Source organism: Nerophis ophidion, linkage group LG25 (assembly GCF_033978795.1).
Source record: "Nerophis ophidion isolate RoL-2023_Sa linkage group LG25, RoL_Noph_v1.0, whole genome shotgun sequence".
Lineage (NCBI taxonomy): Eukaryota > Metazoa > Chordata > Actinopteri > Syngnathiformes > Syngnathidae > Nerophis > Nerophis ophidion.
Window position 1 is genome coordinate 22,865,244 of NC_084635.1, and position 20,301 is coordinate 22,885,544.

At 39.8% G+C, this 20,301-nt stretch overlaps 1 protein-coding gene across 4 annotated transcripts in view; it reads right to left on the reverse strand.

The window, feature by feature from the left end:
• The window catches only part of LOC133543197 (C-myc promoter-binding protein-like), a 146,683-nt gene that overhangs the window by 83,185 nt on the left and 43,197 nt on the right, over nucleotides 1–20,301 (reverse strand). For all 4 annotated transcript variants that reach the window (XM_061887712.1, XM_061887710.1, XM_061887711.1 and 1 more), the window contains exons 4-10: nucleotides 20,090–20,159; nucleotides 16,510–16,679; nucleotides 7,214–7,497; nucleotides 4,803–4,869; nucleotides 4,599–4,657; nucleotides 4,302–4,446; nucleotides 3,942–4,117 (exon numbers count right to left, since the gene is read on the reverse strand). In XM_061887712.1, coding sequence (XP_061743696.1) covers nucleotides 3,942–4,117; nucleotides 4,302–4,446; nucleotides 4,599–4,657; nucleotides 4,803–4,869; nucleotides 7,214–7,497; nucleotides 16,510–16,679; nucleotides 20,090–20,159 — 971 coding nt within the window. The remainder of the gene's footprint in view (nucleotides 1–3,941; nucleotides 4,118–4,301; nucleotides 4,447–4,598; nucleotides 4,658–4,802; nucleotides 4,870–7,213; nucleotides 7,498–16,509; nucleotides 16,680–20,089; nucleotides 20,160–20,301) is intronic.

Genomic DNA, 20,301 nt, shown 5'->3' on the forward strand with positions numbered 1-20,301 from the left:
AATGTCTTTCACTATACATTTTTTGCCGTTTGCTCTTTACTTTCCACATATAAGCACACTACTCTTTGGCTGTGAAAGTATATCCACTCAGAACTGAACTCTTATTTTCCTCAAAGACTCCAATTTTTAGGACACCACACGCCTGAATATCTTCAGACTTTAGGTCTGGTTCTGACTTTGTGAACGATAGTTATTAACAAATGTAGCGGGATTGTAAATACTGCAGTATTTCGGTTTCAAAATCTTCACAATAATGCTGTGACACTTGATGGTATCAAACAAAAGCTTGATGTGTAGTTTTTTTCGGGCGCTTAAGCGTTGGTCGGAATTGCACTTTAAAGGCCTACTGAAATGAGATTTTCTTATTTAAACGGGGATAGCAGGGCCATTCTATGTGTCATACTTGATCATTTCGCGATATTGCCATATTTTTGCTGAAAGGATTTAGTAGAGAACATCGACGATAAAGTTCGCAATTTTTGGTCGCTAATAGAAAACCCCTGCCTTTACCGGAAGTATGTACGCGTGATGTCACGAGTTGTAGGGCTCCACACATATTCACATTGTTTTTAATGGGAGCCACCAGCAGTATGAGCAATTCTTACCGAGGAAGCGACATTTTCCCCATTAAATTGAGCGAGGATGAAAGATTCGTGAATTAGGATATTGATAGTGAAGGACTAGAAAAAAAAAAAATAAAAAAAGCGACGGCTCCGGGCGGAGGCAGTGTGAGCGTTTCAGATGTAATTAGAAACATTTACTATGATAATTCTGGAAGATCCCTAATCTGCTTATTGTTTTAATAGTGTTTTAGTGAGATTTTAAAGATTGTAAAGACATACCTCGAGGTCGGATGGCTGCGGTGAACACGAAGTGTCTCAGAGAGAAGCCGAGGAGCCAAGCTCACAGCTGCCTTTTAAACAGCTGCTGCAGGACGACGAATAATCCAATGATTTCTCCGGTAAGATATAAATCACAATTTCCCCATCCAAAAACATGCTGGTTGACGTAGAGAAAACATGTTCGCTTGACCGTTCTGTGTTAAAGCTTCACAACAAACAAAGAAAAACCGGCTGTGTCTCAGTGCTAATGACAGCTGCAATCCACCGCTTTCCACCAACAGCCTTGTTCTTTATAGTCTCCATTAATAAATGAACAAATTGCAAAAGATTCAGCAACACAGATGTCCAGAATACTGTGTAATTACGCCATAAACAGAGACGACTTTTAACCGTGTTTCGTGCAGCGCTAATATTTCTTTACAGTCCGTGACGTCACGCGTACGCGTCATCATTCCGCGCAGTTTTCAACAAGAAACTCGCGGGAAATTTAAAATTGCAATTTAGTAAACTAAAAAGGCCGTATTGGCATGTGTTGCAATGTTAATATTTCATCATTGATGTATAAACTATCAGACTGTGTGGTCGATAATAGTGGGTTTCAGTAGGCCTTTAATGTACTTTTATTAAATATAAGCTGCAGTATTTGGCTTTTGAAAAAAATCCACAATCTGGGTTACCGCTTGCCATTTGCCAAAGCACTGGTGATAAAAGCACGGTAGTAATTAAAGAATATAAATAAGAATTTGCCATTTAAAAGTGTTGTTTAGTAAACGTTAACTTGAAATAAATCTTATAGTAATCAGTACACCAATGACACTTTGTTTACTGCAGACTGCTTGTGATAACAAGCAAAAAAACTAAAGAACTAAGACGAAAAAAAGTTTTTATCTTTCTCCCCCAGAAAACGTACGGAAAAAGAAGTTAAACCGTGGCCCTAAAACTAAAGTACAGATGGCTGCGTGGGTTACCTGTACCGTTTCACCTCTAGTAAGCACACTCACAGATGTGAAAAAAATGAAAGTGTTAGCATGTTACCTCGATCAAACATGTCGGAAATGTATGTTACAAGATACTGCATTAGTAAATGGTAGGGATGCAACGGTACTCTGTATAATCCTGAACGGGACGATCCGCCTTTCATAAAAATTTAAAAGTGATATTAATCAAGATCGGATGGTATGGAAAATTAATTTTGATCATTTCTTTTGCCGTATCGCCCAGCCCTTCCGTGAGGGTCTCCCTGTCCTGCAATTCCATGTGGCGTTTAGTCAGGAGGAACAGCGAGCACCTGCGGCTGAGGCGAGCGTTTAACAAATTTTGTTTTCATTGTATTTTTTTGATATTTCATTGAAAAAATAAAGTGATATTTTGCCACAACATTTTTTATGTATAATAACGCAGATTTCTGCATTTTTGCGGACATTTCACAAGCCTGATAAGAGTGACAATTTAAGTTAACTTTTCTGTTCAAACAGCATTTTCCTTAGTGATATAAACATGTTCACTATGTAGGACACTGCTTCTCAGAAACTAAAAGTTGAAAGACACAAATTGGAACGGAACAGTGTTGTTTTACACTGGATGTTTGCATTGTCACTTCAAAAACACTCAACTGAAAGTTTTCATATTTATTTGAGTGGAACTCCTTGCAAAATACATGTTTGTCGTAACAAATATGATTACAACATTTTATCATTATGTTTGGGTTCAATTACAGTAAGTAAGTTAATCCTAAATATTCCTGGCACTTAATTTTAAACACTATAGCATTTTTAAGTCTTTTTTTGGATATACAGTGGGGCAAAAAAGGATTTAGTCAGCCACCGATTGGGCAAGTTCTCCCACTTAAAATGATGACAGAGGTCTGTAATTTTCATCATAGGTACACTTCAACTGTGAGAGACAGAATGTGAAAAAAAATCCAGGAATTCACATTGTAGGAATTTTAAAGAATTTATTTGTAAATTATGGTGGAAAATAAGTATTTGGTCAACCATTCAAAGCTCTCATTGATGGAAGGAGGTTTGGCTGAAAATCTCATGATACATGGCCCCATTCATTCCTTCCTTAACACGGATCAATCGTCCTGTCCCCTTAGCAGAAAAACAGCCCCAAAGCATGATGTTTCCACCCCCATGCTTCACAGCAGGTATGATGTTCTTGGGATGCAACTCAGTATTCTTCTTCCTCCAAACACGACGAGTTAAGTTTATACCAAAAAGTTCTATTTTGGTTTCATCTGACCACATGACATTCTCCCAATCCTCTGCTGTATCATCCATGTATCCATTTTGGTATAAACTCAACTCGTCGTGTTTGGAAGAAAAAGAATACTGAGTTGCATCCCAAGAACACCATATCTACTGTGAAGCATGGGGGTGGAAACATCATGCTTAGGGGCTGTTTTTCTGCTAAGGGGACAGGACGATTGATCCGTGTTAAGGAAAGAATGAATGGGGCCATGTATAGTGAGATTTTGAGACAAAACCTCCTTCCATCAGTGAGAGCTTTGAATTGTTGACCAAGTACTTATTTTCCACCATAATTTACAAATAAATTCTTTAAAATTCCTACAATGTGAATTCCTGGATTTTTTTTCACATTTTTTTTCTCACAGTTGAAGTGTACCTATGATGAAAATTACAGACCTCTGTTGTTATTTTAAGTGGGAGAACTTGCACAATCGGCGGCTGACAAAAAACTTTTTTGCCCCACTGTATACCACAATAATATCGTACTGTGGCCTTAGTACTGTGATATCGTACCGTGAGATTTTGATACCGTTAAATCCCTATTAATTATTAAAAGTTTTACAACTTGATGCAAGTCAAATTTTGTTTCTATATTGACTCAAACTCAAAATATTTGTTTTTTAGCGGTCCATTTCCGTTTAGTGGGCTTGGTTTCAATATCTTAACTTCGGCAGTCATCGGACAACATTTTTTTTACAAGGAAAAATTAACAAAAATTGGTTGGCTTTTGCTCCCAATGATGCTAGATAGGAAAATTAACTGATAAGATAATTCTCCTCACTAACTCCTCACTAAGCGTCAGTATATGAATAGGGAAGCACTTAGGGAAGTATTAGGGTTTACTCACTGGAATATGGTGTTTGTGTCCAGGTCCACGCAGCTCACGTCTGGTGGAGGGTCATAAAGTTCAAAGTAGCGAGAGTCCACTCCTACAATGAATGGGCATGGAGCACTCAACACATCAGCCAGTGCCAGTGGGCACAGAGGAATATATGGACAGGGCCAGTGGAAGGGAAAGATCATCTGAAGGTACAGAAAATAAAGGCATTTATTTCAAAGCAGCGACAAAATGTATTTTGTTTTCATGAAATTAAATATAAAAGAAGCACACACTACAGTAGTTACATTAGATGCATTGCAAAGATGGGATAAATAGACAAGTCACAATACCACTTAGTCCATCAGAATGTAGCAAACTACTACTTACAGATACCAAAGCTTCTGTAACGCTGGTAAGTACGGCAGGTCGTAATGAATGGACTAGAATCTTCTGTTCAGTGACAGCAAACACCAGAAGGGTGACAGCATTCACTGGTCCAAGATTCTGCAGCAACGTGGAAAATCGTCCACCACTAAAAAAACAAAAAAACAAATACACACAATTATGAATACAAATCGTAAGATTGTAAATATATGAAAAATCGCTGTTCTTCGAGTTATTTAGAGGATGTGTTTACTGTTAGCACAAAAAATATCACCACAATTGTTGTGTGGACAATTATACCTGAGTGGTAAAGGAGACGACACCGGCTGGCTCAACATAAGGCTGTCATGAGGGGAAAGCTGTGTAAAAGGCAAAATGTTAAAACAATAATAATGCTAACAATGATAAATGACTGTAAGTATTTCTTTTATCGTTTTTTTTTTCTCCAGTTGTAACATGCACCCTGTTTTTTACAGCATGACAACTTTCACAAGCAAAGCTTACCTGCACCAGGATGCGAGGCCTCTGAGAGGAAGGGAAAGGAACTTTGTGCATGAAATGAGAAATGTGCCTGGAAAAAATAATCAACAACATATGAGTCTAAAAACAGCAGGAGGTAGTTTCTGTTAATACAATCACCATAGACAACAGATGTACACACAGTATATCAATTATAATTTTAATATCACAGCTAAAAATTACACAAACTAAAGGGGTGTCCTAACCTAGACTTATATTTTAGTACCATAGTTTTTCAACACATTTTTGGTGGCCAACTCTACTCAAGCTCATAGCAAACAAATTCAGTTTTTTCCCCCCTTGGGCAAAAAAAGGTGATTTTGTTTTTTAATAATAATTTTAGTTATGTGACATCAAAGTAAGGTATTGTACTGTCATACTGTAATTTAATGTAATTGATATGTTACCTTAAACAGTCCCTCAAGGATTTTGCCTGATTTCGCAATAGCTATTAAAAAGTTGCGCAAAAGTTGCCATGTTTAGGCCTTTAAAAAAAAACATTGCATCAGCTTGTGATTTTATGAAATTGTTAGTCTTTAGTTACCTGGTCACATTCAGTATTTATTTGTATTTAAGATACTTTTTAAACAAACATTCATGCGGTGTGTGGTACGGCATCTCCATTTGACCACCCGGACTCATTCCCATGTCAGTGAGTCAGTTGGTAAAGCAGGTAACCTTTCTTGTCTTTAGTCAGACAAACTAATTGCTGTCTGTCTTAAAGGCCTACTGAAACCCAATACTACCGTCTGATAGTTTATACATCAATGATGAAATCTTTACATCTCAACACATGCCAATACGGCCGGTTAAGTTTACTAAATTGCAATCTTAAATTTCCCGCGAGGTATCCTGTTGAAAACGCCGCGGAATGACGACACGTATGACGCGTGCGCGTGACGTCACCGGTGGCGGCGGACATGTTCTCCCAGCACCGATTACGGCTAAAAGTAGTCTGTTTTTATCGCATAATTACACAGTATTCTGGACATCTGTGTTGCTGAATCTTTTTCAATTTGTTCAATTAATAATGGAGACTACAAATAAGAAAGATGTTGGTGGAAAGCGGTGTATTGCAGCTGCCTCTAGCAACACAAACACAGCTGGTGTTTCCTTGTTTACATTCCCGAAGGTGAAGCTTTACTATGGAACAGAGCGGTCAAGCGAACATGGTTCTCTACCACATGTCACCCGGCAGGTTTCGGTGAGAAAATTGTGGTAATAAGTCGGCTCTTACTGTAAACATGAGCGGAGCTTGTGTCGTTCCTCCTGCTGCTGTCAAAGAGGCAGCTGCGACTTCTTTTGGCTCCTCCATGGCTTCTCTCAGAGACACTGGCAGTCACCAAACCCCCTCCGACTTTCAGGTATGACTATTTAATCTCACTAAAACACTAGTAACACAATAAGTAGATAAGGGATTTTCCAGAGTTATCCTAGTAAATGTGTCTAATAACATCTGAATCGCTCTTGCCCTCGTCTTTTTTGTAATTTTTATTTCTTCTAGTCCTTTACTCTCACTATCCTCATCCACGAATCTTTCTTCCTCGCTCAAATTAATGGAAAAAGTGTCGCTTGCTCGGTCCGAATTGCTCTAGCTGCTGGTGGCTATGATTGTAAACAATGTTCAGATGTGAGGAGCTCTACACCCAGTGACGTCACGCGCACATCGTCTGCTACTTCCGGTACAGGCAAGGCTTTTTTATTAGCGACTAAAAGTTACGAACTTTATCGTTGATGTTCTCTACTAAATCCTTTCAGCAAAAATATGGCAATATCGCGAAATGATCAAGTATGACACATAGTATGGACTTGCTATCCCCGTTTAAAAAAGAAAATCTAATTTCAGTAGGCCTTTAACATTTCTGTGTCCTTTACAGAACCATAATCTGTCTACGGGTCTGACATCAGGGGCCCGTCGCATGTTTCAACTGCAGGCATTTTTACACGTGACTGGGCGTAACCATGTTATTTTATTGGTATACTTTTATTTTGAAAGCTATAGCTTGTCTTACGCTGATTTTGCCCAAGTATAAAGTACTTGTTGATGGAAAATCTTTGTTTACGTACAAACACATTGCACGGTCATTATCCCTGATTTTGTTGAGAACAATGAGGAAGTGTTGAGTATGATCTCTAGTTGTGATTTGGTAAATAAGAGAGGGAAAGATTATAATCATTGAAATCAGTCAATTTAAGTGGTAATGTGGGTGGACATTGAAGGCCACTGCAGGGGCACATTTGACTAGTTAGACATGCATATTTAAGTGCTGCTCGGGGACAAATTTGATTACTGCGATTGAAAAATTGCAAAATCCTGGAGGGTCTGCTTTAAAAATAGAAAACAATGTTTCTTAAACACAAATGGATATAGTGGATAAATATTTAGTAGATCTCACTTTTCAATGGGTAGGGCATGCGGGCCAGAAATGGAATAGCGGTACAGGAAGGTGAGGAACTTGCGAAAAGCATCGAAGAAGGGCCAGTGAGAAAGCAGGCAGATGCATTTGTTGGTGTAAATGGAGCAGGTGGTGGAAGTTGTGATGTTTGTGACATCAGCTGGGCTGTTGCAGGGGTAGGATTTATGGGGATCAGAGTTAAGAAGGCCCAGCTGGGAGCACTGTTGATCAGTCAGACACTCTTGTGGGTAGGGCTCATAAAACTGTATGGCAGCACCGTACACCTGAAACCACGAGATAACGAATGTTGGGTTAACAGATCACCATGTGTTACTGTCACAGTACACACTACCAGTACATCAATGCAGCTACAGTATTTCTTCCTTTAAGACATGTTAAATCATTTTCTCTAAAATTATACATAGCTTTTGACAGTATCACACAACCAAATACATGTATATGCTGTGCAGTATTGTCATTCATTCGAAAATATATGCACAATGTAATCACGTCAGTATTTCAGTCAGTATATCATTATGTCAATTTTATTTTATTTTCACTGAATCGCCAGATCATAGCGCATGCACAAATCCCACCCCCTCAAGGAGGAATTACATTTAAATACTGCTGTGTATAAAATTATATTGTGTTGCACACCAAACAGAACGAGACCACACACATGCAGGCATGCAAGAAGGGACCTCAAAGTGAGGGGGTGGGCAAGGAGTGACAGCGCCAACCAGTTGAGGTGGGTTGGTACCTCGACAGTAATTAAGAAGAAAATTGGCTTCTTTTCAACAACTAAATGCATTTTTTTCCATAGCAGGTGCCTCCCAGGACCATCTATCAAAAGAGCAGGAGGCAGATTTGCAAATATTTAGTTTTAGTGAATCACAGAATGAAGGTTTTGGAGTCTCATAAGCAGGATCTAAAAGATGAAACATACTGTATTTAAATACATTAAAAGGGAACAATAATGATTACAATTACATTTAACACACTTTCTTGTGGTCTAGATAATGTTTTGGTGTAAATTTTGCTCCACTGTTATATTTTTAATGTGCTTTCTGAGTTTTTCTGCAAGCGTTTCATGTGTGGAGGAGTTCCCTATAGATCATGGGTGTCAAACTCTGGCCCGTGTAATTTCATTTGACCCTTGAGGCAATATAAAATTAACATTAGAGCTGGCCCGCCGGTATTATACAGCGGTGGTGCCGCTGTAACACCGCATTAACCGCCAATACTCATACTTGCCAACCATCCCGATTTTCCCGGGAGACTCCCAAATTTCAGTGCCCCTCCCAAAAATCTCCTGGGGCAACCATTCTCCCAAATTTCTCCCGATTTCCACCCGGACAACAACATTGGGGGCGTGCCTTTCGCGTTCTCTACAACCTGTCGTCACGTCTGCTTTTCCTTCATACAAACAGCGTGTCGGCCAAGTCACATAATATATGCAGCTTGTAAACACACAAGTGAATGCAAGGCATACTTGGTCAACAGCCATACAGGTCACACTGAGGGTGGTCGTATAAACAACTTTAACACTGTTACAGATATGCGCCACACTGTGAACCCACACCAAACAAGAATGACAAACAATGACATTTCGGGAGAACATCCGCACCGTAACACAACATAAACTCAACAGAACAACTACCCAGAACCCCTTGCAGCACTAAGTCTTCCGGGACGCTACAATACACACCCCCTGCTACCACCAAACCCCACCCCCGCAACCCCATCCACCTCATATTTATTTTATTTTCAAATCTATTAGCCTGTGAAAAAAGTTAATGTTGATATTTACCTCAGAAGGCTGCAAATAGAAAAAAGGCATTACATTTTTTATTAAAATTCTATTTAATATACCATTGATGTTTTTTCGTTTGTTTTTTGAAAATTGATTTAGCACTATTAAATTATATAAGCGTTGCTTGTTCCATATTCAGTGTTAAAGTAAATCAGTGTAGCAAACTGAGCAATAATTAACGTTTTATTCATGCACTCTCTTGCTACTGCAAGGCTTGAATGTTTGATTCATTCATTATTGTTATTTTATTTTCAAATATATTAGCCTGTGGAAAAAGTTTATTTTGATAATTACCTCAAAAGGCTGCAAATAGAAAAGAGGCATTACATTTTTATTTAAATATTATTTGATATGCCATTGATATTTTCTAATTATTATTATTATTATTTTAAACTCGATTTTGCATGTCACTATAAAGTTATGTAAGTCTTGCTTGTTCAATATTCAATGTAAAACTTGTTTGGGTCCCTATTAAAAGTTTAATTGTTTCAACCTTGGCCCGCGGCTTTGCTCAGTTTTAAATATTGGCCCACTTTGTATTTGAGTTTGACACCCCTGCTATAGATGAACCTAAACGATGAAAGACCACACTGGTGACTTCGGTATCATGATGCTTTTCTCTGCACACAACAGGCCGCACACGCAATATCGTGACATCACAAATATGTGACCATACAGGGCAGTTTGAGGAGCATTTGTTGGTGTAAATGGAGCAGGTGGTGGAAGATAAGCAGATAAGCCTTTATAGTTATTGTCTCGTTTCATCTGTTGATTTATCGTGAATCCCTAGTCACAACATTAGTTACACCTGGACAATTTCGAATCATTACAAGATAATGCATAAAAAATCTTAATGTGAATTTGCCACGATTAGATGAAAATAATACTTTATCCTGCTTTCTCTTTGTTTTCTCAAACTAAGTTGTAATGGCACTATCTTTTAGCAGCAATTTTTAGAGGCTATTTCAACTTTGCAATGACTAAACAGTCCCCTAAAAAAAGTTGTAGACAAATTAATCAAGTTAATTGGAAAACATCAGAGCGGCCGGGAGGTCGTGTGACAAGAAGGCATATATGACACAACAGATTCTCTGTTTAAAAAGAGGTTGTTCAAAAGGGTCCACAACTGTGTGCAAGTTCACACCCACAAATACAAGAACTTTATGAGGCTTTGGCATTGTTACACAAGAATCCAATATTTTAATCAACATTTATAGGTTACTAAAGAAGAAAATCATCTGAGTCCCCTTTAAAGGGGAACTACAATTTTGGGGGAATTTTGTCAACCGTTCACAATCATACTCAGAGACATGACGATGGATGTAGATAAAGGCTATCAAAAGTCTGCTTACAATTGAGCCCATGCAAGTATTCTGCCTATAAAGCCCTTAAAAACATCCAAACACCTCTATTTAGGTTTTTTCTACATGATGTAAGTATACATGTAATGTAGTAATGGTTACATATATAATAACATTTTAATATTTACATATTTTGTCCGAGTCCATGGTTCTCGCCCAGGAAAGGGTGGAGTGCCATCTGCGGGTTGGGGAGGAGATCTTGCCCCAAGTGGAGGAGTTCAAGTACCTTAAAGTCTTGTTCACTAGTGAGGGAAGAGTTGATCGCAAGATCGACAGGCGGATCGGTGTGGCGTCTTCAGTAATGCGGAAGCTGTATCAATCCGTTGTGGTGAAGAAGGAGCGGAGCCGGAAGGCAAAGCTCTCAATTTACCGGTCGATCTACGTTCCCATCCTCACCTATGGGCATGAGCTTGGGGTTATGACCGAAAAGCCAAGATCACGGCTACAAGCGGCCAAAATGAGTTTCCTCCGCCAGGTGGTGGGTCTCTCCCTTTAAGAGATAGGGTGAGAAGCTTTGTCATCCGGGAGGAGTTCAGAGTAGAGCCGCTGCTCCTCCACATCGAGAGGAGCCAGATGAGATGGTTTGGGCATTTGGTCAGGATGCCACCCGTAAGCCACCCTAGGGAGGTGTATGGGGCACGTCCTACCAGCAGGAGACCAAGGGGATGACCCCGGACACGTTGGAAAGACTATGTCTCCTCGAGATCCCCCGGGAGGAGCTGGACGACGTGGCTGGGGAGACGGAAGTCTGGGCTTCTCTGCTTAGGCAGCTGCACCCGCGAAACGACCTCGGATAAGCGGAAGGAAATTGATGGATAAATATTTTGATAATTTTAAGCATACTCGGGGTATTAATTTAAAAAATGCATCACGTTTAATTTTTTTTTTATTCATCACTGATTACTACTCATTGCAGACTTAATAAGACCCAACAAACATAATAACACATCACTTACTGATTAATGTCCGCTGCCATTAGGATGTTGACTTCTAAGATGTTCATATATTCCAATTTAGATGAAGAATGACTATAATCCTCATAAAGAAACGGGGTAGGGGGGGGACCCAATTGAATTGAACTATATCTATATAGCGCTTTTTCTCTAGTGACTCAAAGCGCTTTACATAGTGAAACCCAATATCTAAGTTACATTTTTTAAACCAGTGTGGGTGGCACTGGGAGCAGGTGGGTAAAGTGTCTTGCCCAAGGACACAACGGCAGTGACTAGGATGGCGGAAGCGGGGATCGAACCTGCAACCCTCAAGTTGCTGGCACGGCCGCTCTACCAACCGAGCTATACACCCAAGCGTTTTTTCATGTTGTTCTTGCCATTTCCAGGGCCTAAATGGTTGTCGAGGTGTATCAACTTGTCAGAATATGTCTTTAGACTTCTTCCGTCCAGGTCAGATGCATGATATATGATCTACAATAAACTTACAGGGATCAAAGAAGCGAGGAAACACCTCGCTGGTCGATCATGTTGATATTGTACACAGACTTGTGATCACAGCGCGGCTAACAATAGTCTGTCTGTGTTAGCGCTTATAATAACAATACGGTATTAGTAATACCTGGTTATCATTCAAATTACAAAACATAGATAGTATTGTTGGCAGGTTTTGAATGGTTATTTATTGGATTTTATGGGCGAAATAGAGGATCTCACATTGGCTCAGCTCTAAGGGGACTTGTATTTATGGTTAATTACAAGTTAGAATGCATATACGCGCCCGGACGAGGAGCTCCTGCTAAAGATGGAACATTTGGCAGAAATACCGGACAATTCCACAAACTTAATGGCTGGCTCACATCGTGGTCACTCCGTGATCACGTACGACCGCCAGACACTTCTGGATGTGGACACATCGGGCCGTTTTGGACCGATAGACACTTGCGTGCTAGACTTGCTAACTAGCACGGGAATACATCGGCGGCTACATCCAGCGGCCTGTGAAGCAGGGGAGTCTAGTAGCAGCGGGGGCCGTCTACGGAGCAGACGCCAGCGGTGTGATCGGAAACGCGGATGCCGAGCGGGGCTAAAAACAAAGCAGAAGGCTAATCACCACAGAACACCACTTTCCTCCATCCCGAAGACGGATTTAGATGGAAAATGCGAGACTACTGGTCTGGGTAAGGAGTCTGTTAAATTAGAACAAGTTTTTTCTGCTTTGAGTGTTTCAGAGTTGGACATGTGTTTTACTGAGGTGGCTAACTATGATGCGTGCAGTTTATCAAAGCAACAAACAAACAATCGGAAAATCCCCGTTACTGAGGTGGCTAACCATGATGCGTGCAGTTTATCAAAGCAACAATCAAACAATCGGAAAATTCCTGTCGTATCAATTCCTAGATATGGTCGTAACTATACTAAATGCACTGGGCATAATAAACACAACATTATTAATATTGCTACTACGGATAATTTGATCAAAAACTCCCTAAAACAGCCCACTACCTATAATATAGGTTTTTTAAACATAAGATCATTGTCTCCTAAAACGTTGTTAGTTAATGATATCATCAGAGACAACAATCTTAACGTCATCGGTCTCAGCGAAACCTGGCTTAAACCAAACGACTTTTTTGCGCTAAATGAGGCATGTCCTCCTAAATTTACACATGCGCATATTGCCCGTCCGCTCAAAAGGGGTGGGGGGGTCGCACTAATACACAACGAAAACTTTAACCTTAGTCCTAACATAAATAATAAATATAAATCGTTTGAGGTGCTTACTATGAGGTCTGTCACACCGCTGCCTCTACACCTGGCTGTTATCTACCGCCCCCCAGGGCCCTATTCGGACTTTATTAATGAATTCTCAGAGTTCGTTGCTGATCTAGTGACACACGCCGATAATATAATCATAATGGGGGACTTTAATATCCATATGAATACCCCATCGGACCCACCGTGCGTAGCGCTCCAGACTGTAATTGATAGCTGTGGTCTCACACAAATAATAAATGAACCCACGCATCGCAACGGTAATACGATAGACCTAGTGCTTGTCAGGGGCATCAACGTTTCCAAAGTTACGATACTCCCGTATACTAAAGTATTGTCTGATCATTACCTTATAAAATTCGAGGTTCAGACGCATGTTCGTCAAACTAATAATAATAATAACTGCTATAGCAGCCGCAACATTAATACAGCCACAACGACAACTCTTGCTGACCTACTGCCCTCGGTAATGGCACCATTCCCAAAGTATGTGGGCTCTATTGATAACCTCACTAACAACTTTAACGACGCCCTGCGCGAAACCATTGATAACATAGCACCGCTAAAGTTAAAAAAGGCTCCAAAAAAGCGCACCCCGTGGTTTACAGAAGACACTAGAGCTCAGAAATTATTATGTAGAAAGCTGGAACGCAAATGGCGCACGACTAAACTTGAGGTGCACCATCAAGCATGGAGTGATGGTTTAATAACTTATAAACGCATGCTTACCTTAGCTAAAGCTAAATATTACTCAAATCTCATCCACCGTAATAAAAACGATCCTAAATTTTTGTTTAGTACGGTAGCATCGCTAACCCAACAAGGGACTCCTTCCAGTAGCTCAACCCACTCAGCTGATGACTTTATGCAATTCTTTAGTAAGAAAATTGAAGTCATTAGAAAGGAGATTAAAGACAATGCGTCCCAGCTACAACGGGGTTCTATTAACACTGACACGATTGTATATACGGCGGATACTGCCCTCCAAAATACTTTCTCTCGTTTTGAGGAAATAACATTAGAGGAATTGTTACAACGTGTAAATGGAATAAAACAGACAACATGTTTACTTGACCCTCTTCCTGGGAAACTGATCAAGGAGCTCTTTGTATTATTAGGTCCATCAGTGCTAAATATTATAAACTTATCACTCTCCTCGGGCACTGTTCCCCTAGCATTCAAAAAAGCGGTTATTCATCCTCTTCTTAAAAGACCTAACCTCGATCCTGACCTCATGGTAAACTACCGACCGGTGTCTCACCTTCCCTTTATTTCAAAAATCCTTGAAAAAATTGTTGCGGAGCAGTTAAATGAACACTTAGCGTCTAACAATCTATGTGAAACCTTTCAATCCGGTTTCAGGGCAAATCACTCCACGGAGACAGCCCTCGCAAAAATGACTAATGATCTATTGCTAACGATGGATTCTGATGCGTCATCTATGTTGCTGCTCCTCGATCTTAGCGCTGCTTTCGATACCGTCGATCATAATATTTTATTAGAACGTATCAAAACACGAATTGGTATGTCAGACTTAGCCCTGTCTTGGTTTAACTCTTATCTTACTGATAGGATGCAGTGTGTCTCCCATAACAATGTGACCTCGGACTACGTTAAGGTAACGTGTGGAGTTCCCCAGGGTTCGGTCCTTGGCCCTGCACTCTTCAGCATCTACATGCTGCCGCTAGGTGACATCATACGCAAATACGGTATTAGCTTTCACTGTTATGCTGATGACACCCAACTCTACATGCCCCTAAAGCTGACCAACACGCCGGATTGTAGTCAGCTGGAGGCGTGTCTTAATGAAATTAAACAATGGATGTCCGCTAACTTTTTGCAACTCAACGCCAAAAAAACGGAAATGCTGATTATCGGTCCTGCTAGACACCGAACTCTATTTAATAATACAACTCTAACATTTGACAACCAAACAATTAAACAAGGCGACACGGTAAAGAATCTGGGTGTTATCTTCGACCCAACTCTCTCCTTTGAGGCACACATTAAAAGCGTTACTAAAACGGCCTTCTTTCATCTCCGTAATATCGCTAAAATTCGCTCCATTCTGTCCACTAAAGACGCTGAGATCATTATCCATGCGTTTGTTACGTCTCGCCTCGACTACTGTAACGTATTATTTTCGGGTCTCCCCATGTCTAGCATTAAAAGATTACAGTTGGTACAAAATGCGGCTGCTAGACTTTTGACAGGAACAAGAAAGTTTGATCACATTACGCCTGTACTGGCTCACCTGCACTGGCTTCCTGTGCACTTAAGATGTGACTTTAAGGTTTTACTACTTACGTATAAAATACTACACGGTCTAGCTCCAGCCTATCTTGCCGATTGTATTGTACCATATGTCCCGGCAAGAAATCTGCGTTCAAAGGACTCCGGCTTATTAGTGATTCCCAAAGCCCAAAAAAAGTCTGCGGGCTATAGAGCATTTTCCGTTCGGGCTCCAGTACTCTGGAATGCCCTCCCGGTAACAGTTCGCGATGCCACCTCAGTAGAAGCATTTAAGTCTCACCTTAAAACTCATTTGTATACTCTAGCCTTTAAATAGACTCCCTTTTTAGACCAGTTGATCTGCCGTTTCTTTTCTTTTTCTTCTATGTCCCACTCTCCCTTGTGGAGGGAGTCCGGTCCGATCCGGTGGCCATGTACTGCTCGCCTGTGTATCGGCTGGGGACATCTCTGCGCTGCTGGTCCGCCTACGCTTGGGATGGTTTCCTGCTGGCTCCGCTGTGAACGGGACTCTCGCTGCTGTGTCTTGGATCCTCTTTGGACTGGACTCTCGCGACTGTGTTGTATCCATTGTGGATTGAACTTTCACAGTATCATGTTAGACCCGCTCGACATCCATTGCTTTCCTCCTCTCTAAGGTTCTCATAGTCATCATTGTCACCGACGTCCCACTGGGTCATTATTGTCACCAATGTCCCACTGGGTGTGAGTTTTCCTACCGAGGATGTCGTGGTGGTTTGTGCAGCCCTTTGAGACACTAGTGATTTAGGGCTATATAAGTAAACATTGATTGATTGATTGATAAAAAAAAATCCATCCATTGTTCTGTCTTTCATGATGATTGTGAACGATAGGCAAAATTCCAAAAAAAAGTGCAGTGCCTCTTTATTCATATCAAAATGCTCTTTCTAAAGAGGAAGGGCCCACCTGACAATGGTATGTGCTTATTGCACTGACCATGCGCAACTCACACATATAGGATATTCTGATGTGTCTCAGGATCAGTCTGTTACTTTACCAGCTGTACAGATGACGGGTCCATTGAGCTTCTCATATTCAGTTGGAGCCTCTTTGACGACGCAGCAGATATGTTTGCTTGTTTGACTAATGACACAAGAGTCATAGAAGATAGAAGTGTGATCTTACCTTTTCTCCAGAGGCTCCGGTTAGGACAAAAGTAGAGAAAACAGGCAGAGGGTATTTGGTGTTGACTGGCCAACACTCAATCGTGGCCCCCATGGGAAGGCAGAAGAGAGGAACAGATTCGGGCAGTGGGAAAGACTCATAGTTCTCTATGGGATATCTGCAGAATAGTCCTAAGTGGGACAAATAGAACAACCCTGTGAGTTTCATGTCATGTGCCAGACCTTAAGTATTACTTTTAACCAAAAAGATAACATTCGAGTGAAAATAAATTATGGTGCACAGTCTCACATATTGTTGCTTAAAGTTGAATAAAAAGTGCCAGACCTTAAGTATTACTTTAAACCAAAAAGATAACGTTTGAGTGAAAATAAATGATGGTGCACGGTCATCACATAGTCTTGCTAATTGTCGAATAAAAAGTAGCAATTAGATTTGTGTCTGTGTGATTCAATGAGATGTGGTTTAGCCGAGATATTTTCAGCAACAATTTGTTATTTGTACACACACGTACTGTATTCCTACAAAACACTAAACTACATAAGACAGAATACCAAAGTTCTACGAAGAAACTAAAATAATTGTCTGTATAATTATACTAAAGTATACAGTTGCAATGTGTTGAGAAAAATTACATCTCTGTCGAGGAAAAACTAAATAAATAACATGCTGTATCATGACATTATATATACACTGTACACGCTGTAAGTATATATGTAAAGTAGTAAAGGCACATTCATGATAACATGTCATTTATGTAGTTTGGTCATTTTAAGCAAACGGCTGTGCAGTAATTTCACAGACGCATAAAAGCTTTGCGATTTCCTTCAACAATAACAAAAACTTCTAATCATGGCAGACTTCATGAGAGACAATGACTACTTCGGGACAAATTAAGATCCAGAACCTTATATTTTTGAGACTGTGTATACCAAGGATAAGCTACACGCTTTAGAAGCTGAATGATAAGCAGATTGTTAACTGCTAAAAAGTTGAATGTCAATGTTGACCAACTTCTCAGTTCTACTGAAAGTTTCTCATTCAACTGTACAGGTGAGAGGCATGATTAATGATATTGAATTAACTTTCACCAACTCAGAGGTGATGAGTTAGTGCTTATAGTAACACTATCGTTAATACTTGGCTTATATCCAGGTCACGACATGTAAATTGGGTATTATTGGCGTTTTTTCAAGAGAGATTTATGGTCGCAAAAGATTACTTCAATTAGCTGTGTTGTTAGACACCTTGCACTCGATGTATATTACAAATTAGAATACATAAAAAAAAGAAAGACATACCGGTATGTGTTCTTATCTTACATAGAGATTAGTGACTGAAAGGGAAAATTCCTAAAGAAGTGCAATTCCCCTTTATTTAATCGGGCTGTCTTTAGAAACAATTAGATAGAACATTATTTTTCAACACATTTAATAGAACAACAAAAAGTCACTAGATTTTCAATATGTCCTCTTATTCAACAAATTAAGTCAGACACATACAAACCCCTTTTCCATATGAGTTAGGAAATTGTGTTAGATATAAATATAAACGGAATACAATGATTTGCAAATCCTTTTCAACCCATATTCAGTTGAATATGCTACAAAGATAACATATTTGATGTTCAAACTGATAAACATTTATTTTTTTTGCAAATAATCATTAACTTTTGATTTTGATGACAGCAACACGTGACAAAGAAGTTGGGAAAGGTGGCATTAAATACTGATAAAAGTTGAGGAATGCTCATCAAACACTTATTTGGAACATCCCACAGGTGTGCAGGCTAATCAGGAAACAGGTGGGTGCCATGATTGGGTATAAAAACATCTTCCCAAAAAATGCTCAGTCTTTCACAAGAAAGATGGGGCGAGGTACACCCCTTTGTCCACAACTGCGTGAGCAAATAGTCAAAAAGTTTAAGAACAACATTTCTCAAAGTGCAATTGCAAGAAATTTAGGTATTTCAACATCTACGGTCCATAATATCATCAAAAGGTTCAAAGAATCTGGAGAAATCACTCCACGTAAGCAGCATGGTCGGAAACCAACATTGGATGACCGTGACCTTTGATCCCTCAGACGGGACTGTATCAAAAACCGACATCAATCTCTAAAGGATATCACCACATGGGCTCAGGAACACTTCAGAAAACCACTGTCACTAAATACAGTTTGTCGCTACATCTGTAAATGCAAATTAAAGCTCTACTATGCAAAGCGAAAGCCATTTATCGACAACATCCAGAAACGCCGCCGGCTTCTCTGGGCCTCAGATCATCTAAGATGGACTGATGCAAAGTGGAATAGTGGTCTTGGGTCTGACGAGTCCACATTTCAAATTGTTTTTGGAAATATTCAACATTGTGTCATCTGGACCAAAGGGGAAGCAAACCATCCAGACTGCTATCGACGCAAAGTTCAAAAGCCAGCATCTGTGATGGTATGGGGGTGCATCAGTGCCCAAGGCATGGGTAACTTACACATCTGTGAAGGCACCATTAATGCTGAAAGGTACATACAGGTTTTGGAACAACATATGCTGCCATCTAAGCGCCGTCTTTTTCATAGACGCCTCTGCTTACTTCAGCAAAACAAAGCCAAGCCACATTCAGCAAGTGTTACAACAGTGTGGCTTCTTAAAAAAAAGAGTGCGGGTACTTTCCAGGCCCGCATGCAGTCCAGACCTGTCCCCCATTGAAAATGTGTGGCGCATTATGAAGCGTAAAATACGACAGCGGAGACCCCGGACTGTTGAACGACTGAATCTCTACATGAAACAAGAATGCGAAAGAATTCTACTTTCAAAGCTTCAACAATTAGTTTCCTCAGTTCCCAAACGTTTATTGAGTATTGTTAAAAGAAAAGGTGATGTAACACAGTGGTGAACATGCCCTTTCCCAACTACATTGGCATGTGTTGCAGCCATGAAATTCTAAGTAAATTATTATTTGCAAAAAAAATAAAGTTTATGAGTTTGAACATCAAATATCTTGTCTTTGTAGTGCATTCAATTGAATATGTGTTGAAAAGGATTTGCAAATCATTGTATTCCGTTTATATTTACATCTAACACAATTTCCCAAATGATATGGAAACGGGGTTTGTAAAATATGTGTTTCCAAGCTCAAATTGCTCCATTATGGATTAGGCTTAGTGTAGGACACTGAAAATGAACTTCACATGTACCCAATTTTGGTGAAAAACTAATATTGGTATAACTCCAGCAACTTTACATTTTTTATGAGTAATGTCAAGTCCTAACAAATTTACCATTTACCATCTAACATACAGTAACCATACAAACCTGTTAGCGCAACATGCTTGAACAAGCCTGCACGTGCAAGCAAAACTGTAGTTAATCAAGGTAGACCTTCTTGTAACATTATTTCAGAAAAAGGCTGATGCAACAACAGCTGGGAAATTAGGTGGGGAACTCTAACAGGATAAAAAATTACTACTATGTGAAATGCACTCAAATGATTGCCCTTAAAGCCACAACAAATGCATTATTTTAGATTGTTCAGTTATTCAAGCGTACAAAATATTTTTCTAACCAGTCTGTTTATTTACAACATACCTGCTTTATATGCTATGGAGTTGGTTTTGGTCACAGACTTTTTATAACACAAGTACACAGAGGATCCCCACTGAAAACAGAAGCACAAGAAGAAACAGTAAGCATACTTGTTATACTTGTCTAAAAAAATCTAATTCGGATTCTGAAAAGACACACAAGTAAGATATAAATTAACTAGAGATGTCAAAATTAACGCGATAACGCGTAAACTT